This window comes from Oryx dammah, unplaced genomic scaffold, assembly GCF_014754425.2.
Source record: "Oryx dammah isolate SB20612 unplaced genomic scaffold, SCBI_Odam_1.1 HiC_scaffold_26, whole genome shotgun sequence".
In the NCBI taxonomy this organism is placed as follows: Eukaryota; Metazoa; Chordata; class Mammalia; order Artiodactyla; family Bovidae; genus Oryx; species Oryx dammah.
The window spans coordinates 18984625-18996787 of NW_024070210.1; the positions used below are offsets into that span (position 1 = coordinate 18984625).

General features: G+C 44.3%; 1 protein-coding gene across 5 annotated transcripts in view; it reads right to left on the bottom strand.

Annotated features, from left to right (window-relative positions):
* The window catches only part of RGS6 (regulator of G protein signaling 6), a 617420-nt gene that overhangs the window by 88944 nt on the left and 516313 nt on the right, over positions 1-12163 (bottom strand). For all 5 annotated transcript variants that reach the window (XM_040226156.1, XM_040226155.1, XM_040226152.1 and 2 more), the window contains exons 7-8: positions 4849-4913; positions 804-880 (exon numbers count right to left, since the gene is read on the bottom strand). In XM_040226156.1, the coding sequence (XP_040082090.1) occupies positions 804-880; positions 4849-4913 (142 nt within the window). The remainder of the gene's footprint in view (positions 1-803; positions 881-4848; positions 4914-12163) is intronic.

A 12163-nucleotide genomic window follows, 5' to 3' on the forward strand; every position in this document is an offset into this window, starting at 1 on the left:
TTCCACTACACTCCCTGGGAGGGGAGAATATGGAAAAAACACTCCTCCTTTCATCTCTTCTTGATTTAACTTATTGGTACATTTGAAAAAAGAAATAGAGAAAGCTGAGGTTGCTCCATCTGGGCCCAGTCTAGGTCAGTCTGTTCTCAGGACACCTGTTCTCTGCAGGCAGTAAACTTACAGGGCTTGACTCTGCACTCAGATTGGGGGGTGGTACTACAGATACCCAGTTCTGCCCTGGATGGGAAACTGTAATTCTAGGGCAATGATTTGTGGTCCTAGATCCAAAATCATGTCCCATCACTAGTTTTATCAGTAGCAATCTGACTTCTTGGACTCCAAATGTCTGACTTCTGTGCCTTGTTTTTGATTGGTTCTGAACCCTTCCCCTTAAGAGAGATGGAAGAGGGGCTATTTGTTGGCTTTCCTAAAACTCCAGTATGTTTCCATAGAAACATGAAATTTCCAGACCAACAAGTAAAGTGGGTCCAGTGTTTTTCAGGTTCTGAACACAGATTTGGAAATCTCCTTGGGAATTAGGTACAGCTTCTTAGAACCAGAGTTATACATTTGGGAGGGACCCCATTACCTGCTGGAACACACACTTTGGAGATTATTTCAGGGTGTCATGGGTGACAGAAATGCAACTTCTCCATCCTGACCTTGATTTCTGCTCAGTTGTTGTCATGAGAGAGACAGTGACTAACCATGGCTGGCCATGGAAGGAAACCCCACTCTCATGCCACCTCTAAATTCCAGAGCCTCTTTTTCTCTTTGCAAGGGGCCCTACGAAGTACACCTACTTGACTTGTGCTTCTGCTTGCATAAAGATGAATTCCCACTTTCTTGCAAAGGCCCTCTGGAGTCTTGCTAAGTTTTCCTAAAGAGAAATGAAAATCAACAAGAAGGCATTAATCATCGTGAGTTTGCACATCGATACTTATTACAAGGCAGCCATCTATTTTGGTTACTTGCAAAAAACCAGCAGGGCCCTACTTTAAATCCACCGGACATGAACCCAGTTTGACATTGCACCAGACCCTGCTGTACAGAACAGAACTATTAATATTCATTTACACATCCGTTAAGTCTGAAGTCTGTGTGGTTCCCCGATTCTTCTTTTCTTGTGTGTTTTACAGGAACATGACTCACACAGCATTTAAAAAGGCCACTGAAGACAGGGAGACTGGATTGTGATTGTTTACACAGGGTTTAGGGAAGGAATGAGAGGTGTCTTTGCAACTGACTGCAAGACCAAGAATGGAATTCTCAAGATTTGTCTTCTAGCAATCAGGGGGCTGGGAAGGTGGCAGAAAAGAAGAACCCAGAGGACCTTGCATTAATCACTTTGAAAGTCCAGATTCAGAAGTGGGAAAGAAGGGAGTGCCCAGGTCTGTGATGTTCATGAAAGGAAAACCCAAGAAGCAGCTTACACAATAACTGTTTACGGTGTGATCTAAAACCATAGGAAAGGAAAGGCATTCAGGGTCACCTTTAGAGGGAGAGGGAAGAAGCCTTTTCTCAAAGTCTGTTGAGCAACCTAGTGGCACAATAGGACAGTGGGGCGGGGTGTTTGACAGGTCCTTTAATGACTTGCCTAATTCTGATGGAATGCAAGGCAAGAGCCCACATTATGCTGTGTGTTTTCATAGAGCTCATGCCAAAACTAATTGATTACCCTCATTAGTGGATTATTAATATAAAAGGAGCTTTGGTTGAAGACCAATACATGTAAACTTAGTTATTACCAAGACTTGCTGTGTAAACATTTCAAAAAACCCACCATTTGATTCTCCCTGATAGCTCAGTTGGTAAAGAATCCGCCTGCAATGCAGGAGACCCTGGTTCATTCCCTGGGTTAGGAAGATCCACTGGAGAAGAGATAGGCTACCCACTCAAGTATTCTTAGGCTTCCCTGGTGGCTCAGCTGGTAAAGAATCCGCCTGCAATGTGGGAGACCTGGGTTCAAGACCTGGGTTCGATCCTTGGGTTGGGAATATCCCCTGGAGAAGGGATAGGCTACCCACTCCAGTTCTGTGGGCTGGAGAATTCCATGGACTGACTATATAGCCATGGGGTCATAAAGCGTTGGATGCGACTGAGCAGCTTTCACTTTGTTCCCCCCACTTTTGTGTTTTTCACTGTTCACAGGAAGCAAAGCTGGTAAAGCCTGAATGTCAGTCAACTGGGAAGCAGTTACCTAAATCATGATACAGTCATATAATGGAATACTAGACAGCCATTAAAAATGAGACTGTAGATTATTATTGCTGCTATAGGAAGAGTCTCAACATCCTTACAGTATATGACTGGAGAAAGAAGCAGCTTACACAATAACTGTTTACGGTGTGATCTAAGTTTGTTATATAAAAAAATGTGTGTACAGAAAAAAGGACTGCAGGCTTCTTTCTCTGCTTTGTTGTTTGAATTTTTGTTTTTATAAAGATACTATGCCATCGGGAAAAAAAATAATGAAATTATATAATACACATAAAAATAATAAAATTACTGAATTGTGAAAACAAAATGTTTTTTTCTTTTAGTTTCTAACCACTCTTAGACAGAACTTCAGCGTGAAAGAACATCTTAATGCCATATTCTTTACCAATACCAAAGCAGAATGTTGCAGGGCAAGAAAATAGAAAACAGACTAAAGTATTTTAGGAGTTGGTGCTGTCCTGTTTCTATTTAGGAGCTTTTTAAAAAACACGGGAACTACTGGGAGGGGAGACACAGGATGGAGGGGCCACATGCTTCTGCACTCTGGGTTGTTCCTGTAGGTCATGTTCGGGAAGGGATGTGGTCATGTCCAAGTTAAAGCAGTTGGTGCTGGGTGCAGGCAAAGAGCCAGGCAGTGGTCTTCTGGGAGAGGGGTGGTTGCTGGCATATGAGGGCAGTCAAGGGGGTGAGACTGGGTGCCTACGATGCTCAGAGCCACAGAACTACCAGGCTGGGGATGCTTGGGGAGATCATAAAGTCCCAACACATTTATGTTTCATGGCTCCCACAGATAAGCCAACTTCAGCCAGGGTCCAAGGCTCCCAGTGAACTTCCGCTCTGCACTACTGTCTCCCCGCCAGTCCACAGGTCCTGTGATGCCAGCGGGGCCAAAGAGTGGAAGGCCACACACCCATCCTGCTCTCTGAGGGCAGGCACATCCCCTTGGGCTGCAGAGAAGGGAGTGGTGGTCAGTGGGTGGGTGGACTTGGGTGCAGGGACCCACGAGTGACAAGGTCTGGTGAGCAGGGCCTCGCTCTTGTTTCGGAAGACTGAGGCCACGAGAGTGGGAGAGACATGGGGAGATGGGTGAATCTGAAGGTGCTGTTCATGCTGGGCTATCCAGGGGTGAGGAGTCTTCACTGCCCCTGATGTTCCCCCTCTCCTGGCTGTCAGCCCTTCAGTCATGTCATGGCTCCACAACACCTCCTCTGGAGGGCCTGTGAAAAGCTGGCCAATAGTCTAGGTTTTCTGTGACCTGTACAAACAGTGGTTTGGGTGGAAAGATTTTGCAATCCCAGATTTTAAATACTTAAAACATTATCTGTGATTCTTCAAGTTCGCTGTGCCTTGGCTCTATTAAATGGGGGTGGATAAGAGCACGGTGGGGTCTCCAGTCTCTGCAAGCAATCACGCCTTGTGAACGAAGGAGGAGGAGGAAAGTTGGGAGTGTGTATCTCCATCTGACATCCGTCTTGTCTTCTGGATTGGATTTGGTCCTAACATTTTGCATCTACTGCCAAGTACTGATGAATTGGGTCTGAAGATGCCATTTTTAAAAATTATCATATATTAAGCTAAAAAATGATCATATAGTAAATTTGTTTCTCTTTTTTTGGTGTATAGTAATATAAATTTTAACACATGTATGTGCTTGTGTAACCACCACCACAATCAGGATACAGCATGTTTCCATCGCCGCCCCCACCCCACAAACTCCCTCATGCCATCTCTTTATAACTGCATGCATCCTGGCAGCCACTGATCTGTTTTCCCTCATGACAGCTTTTTCACATAAATGGAATATCACAGTTTGCAATCTTTTGAGACTGACTTCTTTCACTCAACATAATGTCTTTGATACTCATCCAAGCGGTTGGATTAATAATTCATCCCTTTTCGTGGCAGAATAGTATTCTGTTCCAAGGCTGTAGAGTAGTTCATTTAACCATTCATCTGTTAAAGTCCATTTGGATTGTTTTCATCTTTGAGGTATCACACATCAAGCTACTATGGACATTAGTGTACAGGTTTTTGTGTGGCTGTAAGTTCTGATTTCCCTGGGGGTATGTAGGTAGTTATGTTAAAGTGGGATTACTTGGTTGTATATGGTACGTGTGTGTTGAACTTGATGAGAAACTGCCAAACCATTTTTCAGAGTGGCCACACCCTTTTGCATCCCCACCAGCAATACAGGAGAATTCCAGTTGCTCACCACATCCTTACCAGCACCTGAACTATCAGTACTTTTAATTTTAGCCATTCTAATGTGTAGTGGTATCTCATCATGGATTTAGTATGTACTTCTCTAACGGCTGTTGAACATCTTTCCATATGCTTCTGTGTCATACTTAAGCCCCCTTTGGTGAAGTGTCTATTCTAATCCTTCGCCAATTTTTAAGCTGAGTTGTTTCTTTATTGCTGAGATTTGAGAGTCCTTTATATAAAGATATGATTATATTGTGATGGTAAGAAGAGCTGAGAACAAAAAAAAAAGGGAAATAGAAGAGACTTCCTTTCCACTGTCTGAAGGAGTTGGGGGAAGAAAAAGGGAAAAATGCAAGCTGAGTCAGAGCTGCAGGTAGTTTATATTCTCCTCCTACACCGTACCTGGAAAATAATCATACTTACTGCTTCATAGTCTGCCAGTTCCAGCCTTGCTTTATTCTGCATTGTCCTCTTACAGAGGTAGATGGCTGAAGGAAGAGAAATTACAACACATGTGAGACTAGCCGTATGGTGGAATCATAATCCACCCACTCACTTGTTCATCCACGCAAGCAGCCAGCCAGCCAGCCAGCCAGCCTTCACTATATGCCCAGCACTGTGCAGTGAAGAGTAAGTTTTTCTGTGGATGTCATGCCATCTGACCTCTAGGAATATTTCTATAGGTCAGGATCGGATGAGGACCCCCCCCCCCAATCCGATTCTGACAACCTCCCTTCATCCTCCTCACTCTGCTTCATCCCAAACATCCTCCATCAGTGCGACCTTTCATAAATATGACCATGTTACTTTCCTGCCTAAATTTTCCTGCATTGACACCTTAGAGAGCTCAGATGAAAGGTCAGGCTTCTACAGGCAGCATGTTTGTTTCTTCAAGATCTAGTCTCTGCTTGTCTTGTCAACCTCTTCCCTCCCTCATTCAGGCATGTTGCCGCTGTTGCTCAGTCATGTCTGACTCTGTGCTCCATGGACTGCAGCACATTGGGCTTCCCTGTCTTTCACTATCTCCTGGATTTTGCTCAAACTCATGTCCAATGCATCAGTGATGTCATCCAACCATCTCATCCTCTGTTGCCCTCTTCTCCTGCACTCAATCTTTCCCAGCATCAGGGTCTTTTCCAATAAGTTGGCTCTTTGCATTAGGTGACTAAAGTATTAGCACTTTAGCTGCAGCATCAGTCCTTCCAATGGATATTCAGGCATGTGAGGACACCAAACCCTTTTGGTTCCACTTCTCTGTGTATGTGTCCACTGCTTGGAGGCCTTTTCCTCTTCCATCTTATTTCCCTCCATCTGGAAACCATCTACTAATCTTTGAAGACCCAGCTTGGTGTTCCCGATAGCATCTATCCATCCTCAACCATTGGACCTAATTCAATTGTGCAGTACTTGTGAGTTTACCAGCTGTCCCTGCTCCAGGCTGAAGGCTCTTCTAGGGTAGAGGCTGTATCCTACTCAGCATGGACCCTTGCACCAATCTCTGGGGCCTGCCAGATTGAGTGAGTGGACAGTGGAAAGGGAAGACAATTTAGGTGTCTTTTCCCAAGCTCAGGAAGGGCTATTGGCTGACAATTGTCAGGATATTCTTCCTCCAACATGGCCTTCATCACTTCCTCTCCTGCCTCCGCTTCTTCAGTATCTCCTTTTTTCTCCAGTGCCAAGTAGAATGACCCAGGGGAGACAATAGATAAATGGTATGAATGAGTAATAGGATGACTGGGAGGGAAGGTCAGAGAGGACCAGGACCGATCTGCTGTTTGACAACCTAATTATACCAAGAACTCTAGTCAACTCCTTGCTGGGTTAACCAACCTGCTCACGTGATCTGAAAGTTTTCCTGATGCAGACTACAACACGGAGCCTTCTGGCAGCAGTCTCCTCTGTATGCCCACATTTCTCACATCATTCGAGTTTGCGAGTGAGAGTTAGTTGTGTTTGTTCTTGAATCTGCTTATGTTAGGCATTCTGGTTATTTTAATAACGTACATTCACTAAATCTTACATGCACTGATGAAATTAATGTGAAAAGAGAGAGCACAGCTGTTTCTATGAAGACCTAGCTGAATGGTTTGGAACAACTTGATAAAGGAGAGTCAGCTAAGACAATTGCTGATAAATTTGGTATGGGTGAGAGAACTGAAAAAAAAAAACATGAAAAAAAGTAAAAATATGAGAGGGGTCAACATACAGTTGCTTTAAAAGTATTTTTTAAATTCTTGATATACTTTAAGGAGGTCAAAACTGGGTGGTTTATTTCAAGTGTGGTTTATTTAAGAAAGAAACTCAAATTATGGGGACCAAAAATTAAAGAGAATCTTTGGTTTTATCTCAAAAGGCTCTTGGGTGAATATTCCTTGGTGTATTCTCCATTCGTTTGAAGGGCTTAAGGTATGCATGTATCACTTTTTCATGATTCTCTCCTTACCAACTTTTCCAGTGAAACAAACAGCTACAGCTCTGCACCGTGTCAGATAAGGGGTGTCTGCTCTGTTACAAAGTACCTCCTTTGGTCTCTTGGGTCACCAATTAGGCAGCCTGTGGAACTGGAGGCAACTTGTAGCAGGAAAGCTGGCATGTCACCTGCCCCTGGTCTCAGTATAGCTACTGGAGATACTTAGGCAACACTGCCTTGGACGGTGTTATTTTTTAAATTTATTTTTGTCTGCGTTGGGTCTTTGTTGCAGCACATGGGCTTTCTCTAACTGAGGCGAGTGGGGGCTACTCTCTAGGTGTAGTGTGGGGGCCTCTCACTGCAGTAGCTTCTCTTGTTGCAGAGCACGGGCTCTACAGCACGTGGGCTCAGTAGCTGTCGCGCATGGGCTTTGGTGCCCCAAGGCATGTGGGATCTTCCCAGACCACAGATCAAACCTGTGTCCCCTATATTGGCAGGCAGATTCTTATCCATTGTACCACCAGGGAAGTCCCTCACAGTATTTCGTATGGGCCAAATTAAAAACTCTGGAAAGTCTAACCCAGATTTGGTCTTTATTTAAGTGGGATCATCCCAAGAAATTTCCAGCCCATCTGGGTCAAAATGGATCAGCTAAGTTGAGAAGTAAAGTACCATACACAGAAGGCAGAGGCACCTCTCCTGATGAGCATGAGTTATATGGTGGCATGCTGGTGGGCCACTTTCTGTGCAGCAAATGTCACGCATCGGGCAGTCTGTTCACCCCACTGGGGAGGCGGCAAGCAGCAGTTGAGGGGCCCTCCCTGGGGACTGTGTGCTTCCTCAGTGGCTCAGCAGTGCTCCCTCTGACACCCAACCCATCAAGTTTCCACTGGCAACAAAAGCCAAGTCCTCTTACAGGGCATCCGGGGACTTGCTTTAAGCTCAGATGCTGGCTTTTTTTATGGATATGTAATTTCTCATTGAAAAAATACTTGTCTTTTTTGCCCTCATGCCAGCATCTCACTTGGATCTCAAGCTCACTGGCATCTCAAGCTCACTGGCATCCCACCAGGACAAAAACAGAATGCAATAAAAAATTTTTACAGTCAATAGATTCATGTACTACATGTGCAATTAAACATTTAAAAATTGACTCCCTTTCCAAACTTTCTGTCTCTACTCAGTTCAGTTCAGTCACTCAGTCGTGTCTGACTCTGCAGCCCCATGGACTGCAGCATGCCAGGCTTCCCTGTCCATCACCAACTCCTGAAGCTTGCTCAAACTCATGTCCATTGAGTCCATGATGTCATCCAACCATCTCATTCTCTGTCATCCCTTTCTCCTGCCTTCAATCTTTCCCAGCATCAGGGTCTTTCCCAGTGAGTCAGTTCTTTGCATCAGGTAGACATACTAGTGGAGTTTCAGCTTCAGCATCAGTCCTGCCAACAAATATTCAGGACTGATTTCCTTTAGGATTGACTAGTTTGATCTCCTTGCTATCCAAGGGACTCTCAAGAGTCTTTTCCAACACCACAGTTCAAAAGCATCAATTCTTCAGCTTCATCATTTCTTCAGCTTTCTAGCTTTGACTAGATGGACCTTTGTTATCAAAGTAATATCTCTGCTTTTTAATATAATGTCTAGGTTGGTCTCTACTAGTCTCTCTACTAGTGACATCATAATATACCTCAATCTCCCAAACTAAGGTACATACAAATCATTTATTTCTCTATTTCCCCCATACTTTCTAATTACTTTTTAGAACAATGGAATTTTAGCATTGGAAGTAACCTTGCCGACCAATAAGTATGGACCCCTCACTAACAGATGGAAAAATAAAGGCTCAGAGAGCTGAAGTGCTTTACTCATGGACTAGTTAGTGGTAGAGGTGGAATTAGAATTGGGGTCTAGTTTTCCACTATGACATTCACTGCTCTGTGTACTCATTCACTGACTCATTCATTCTCCCATTTAAAAATCTGAGTGCCTCAATGTATATATGTGGAATCTAGAAAAGTGGTATGGATGAACCTATTTTCAGGGTGGGTAAAGAGACACAAATGCATAGAATGGGCAAGAAGAAAAATAGGGAGGAAAGGGAGGATGGCATGAATTGAGAGAGTAGCAGTGACATGTATAAGTGACTGGGAGGCTGTTATATAGCACAGGGAGCTGAACCTGGCGCTCTGAGACGACCTAGAGGGGCAGGATGGTGGTGAGGTGGGAGGGAGGCCCAAGAGGGAAAGGACACACGTGTACATATAGCTGATTCACTTCACTGTACAGCAGAAACTAACACAATATTGTCAAGCGGTTATACTCCAATTAAAATAAATGTGAGCGCCTCTTCTCTGGTAGCTCAGACAGTAAAGAATCCGCCTGCAATGCAGGAAACACAGGTTTGATCCCTGGGTTGGAAAGATCCCCTTGAGAAGGAAATGGCAACCCACTCCAGTATTCTCTCCTGGAGAATTCCATGGATCGAGCCTGGCAGGCTACGGTCCATAGGGTCGCAAAAAGTCAGACACGACTGAGCGACTAACACTTTCACTTATGTGCCAAGCAGTATTTTAGGTCCTAGGGAAATCACCACACTAGCAGCTACCACGTATATGGAGCTTGTTGAATGTCAGGCAGTGGTCTAGGGACTTTCCAAATGTCCACTTACTTAATCCTCATAATAACCTATGAGGTGAGTTCTGTTATTAGCCTCCTTTCATAGGTGAGGGAATTTTTCAGGTTATTCCCCATTTTTGGAGACCCATAGTGGCTCTGGGAAGCTGCTGAACCTATTCTAAATGTCTCTCCTCAACTACAAGGACCTTTTCATAAACTTGTCCGTCCCAAATTATTCCACCTTTGTTATCATGCTTCAGCAACATAAAATCTTTGAGTAGCTGGATCAAATTCCTCAGCATCCTCTTCTTGCTTGCGCATCATGGTCTCTCTCTCAGCCTGGGATGCTTGGAGGGCAAGCCTGTTACTCACTCAAATCTGTGACAGAGCAATTGACACAAAGTAGATGCTGAAAGAAAGGAAGTTTCTGGTTCTTCCTCAATCCAAGCCACACCTATTCTGAATTCTTAGTTCCAGTGGCACATACTTTCTGGCAAGAGGGCTGCCACAGAACAAATAAGATCAAACATCATCCTGGGAGTACTAATACTAACCCCCACTATGGTTTTTATTGACTCCTTATTATGTACCATATACCAAAACTTGCACACATTTCTAATTAATGAAACAATTTAATCCTAACCGACAACACAAGAAGTACTATTACTATTCTGCTTTTAAAATGAGATTTCAGAGGCACAGAGAGGTTAAGTAACTTGCCAAGATCACACAGCTAGTGGAGCCAGTTGACAACGGGCCCTTTGTGCTGACTTCTCTCTCGGTAAATACTGATTTTCTGATTAACCAGGAAAAGGCAATGAGTACTTTGTATTCTGAACTTTAACTTCTCCACTTGATTTCCCAAAATGGAGGTACAGGAATTCAAAACAATTTTGCTTCAGTGAGAGCCTGATATAAATTGTTATTTTTATCCCTGTTCTTACTTCACAACTAAAATTACAAAAATCTGTAGAGAAAGGGAAATGGTGCCCTGCTGTATGCAGGGTAAGATGGCTGATGGTTGCGGGTTTACATTCAGGCAAGTATTTGAATTTTACTTGGGCCCAGGTTTTCTGGTCCCACCATCCTTCCAACCCTCTCCATTGCCTGGAAAAATATTCGTTTTCACATTCACAAGGGTACACGGCTGCTGCATGGAACTGAGCTACGATTATTCAAATTCTGAGTTGGGCTTTTGTGAGCAGTATTTCAGCCCCAGAAGCACTTATTTTATGAGCAGCCAAATGCTGCTCCCATTTCAAGCCGGAAACCTGGCTGGACCCGCTTATCACATCATTTAGGGCACAGCACAGTTCCAGAGGGACCCGTGGAGATGCCTGCAGATAGCTGATGAGACAGTCATGGAGCCCTGCCCCCTGCATCAGGGCCATGCTCCAGGCTTGGAAACAGAACCACTGTAGCCTCGTAGGGCAGAGACTTGCCAGGATTCTATCCTCAGAACTATTTCCAGTTGCTGGTTTCCCCTCCCTCAGAAGTGTGATCCAGAGTGCATAGCTTATCACAAGGTTTCAGGACAGGCTCCCTGGAGTACCACCCAGCCGCAGCTGGCTCTACCTTCCTGTGAAAACCATCCCACAAAGAATCCAAGAAGAAGTTACAGGTCTCATTGCATGCCCCGGTCCCAAGGAGAGCAGCTGTGGGCTGCCCCAGCAGCTGAGTCAGTGAAGAGGGTGCTGTGTAGAGGGGCAGACCATGAAAGGAGCATCTGAGTTCAAATTCTGCTGCCTCTACTGAGTGTCTGTTAATCACCTTTGATAAAGAACCAGTGGTTGTTGTTGTTCAGTTGCTTAGTCGTGTTCAACTCTTTGCAACCCAATGGACTGCAGCTTGCCGGGCTTCCCTATCCTTCCCTATATCTTGGAGCTTGCTCAAACTCATGTCCATTGAGTTGATGATGTCATCCAACCATCTCATCTTCTGTCTCCCCCTTCTCCTCTTGCCATCAACCTTTCCCAGCATCGGGGTATTTTCCAATGAATCTGCTCTTCACATCAGTGGGGGAAAGTATTGGAGCTTCAGCTTCAGCATCAGTCCTTCCTAATGAACATCAGGGTTGATTTCCTTTAGGATTGACTTCTTTGATCTCTTTTCAGTTCAAGGGACTTTCCAGAGTCTTTTCCAACACCTCAATTGGAAAGCATCAATTCTTTTCTTTATGGTCCAACTCTCACATCCATACATGACTACTGGAAAAACCATAGCTTTGACTGGATGCACCTTTGTCAGCAAAGTGAAGTCTCTGCTTTTTAATACATTGTCTAGGTTTGTCATAGCTTTCCTTCCAAGAAGCAAGCACCTTCTAATTTCGTGGCTGCAGTCACCATCTGCAGTGATTTTGGAGCCCAAGAAAATAAAGTCTGTCATTGTTTTCATTGTTTCCCCATCTATTTGCCAGGAAGTGATGGGACTGAATGCCATAATCTTTTTTCTGTGAATGTTGAGTTTTAAGCCAGCCTTTTCACTTTCCTCTTTCACATTCAACAAGAGGCTCTTTAGTTTCTCTTAGCTTTCTGCCATTAGGGTGGTGTCAGCTGCATATATGAGCATTAACATTTTTCCCAGCAATCTTGATTCCAGCTTGTGCTTTATCTAGCCTGGCATTTCTCGTGGTAGTGGTTTAGCCAGGTCTGACTCTTATGACCCCATGGACTGTATGTAGCCTACCAGGCTCCTCTGTCCATGGGATTTTCC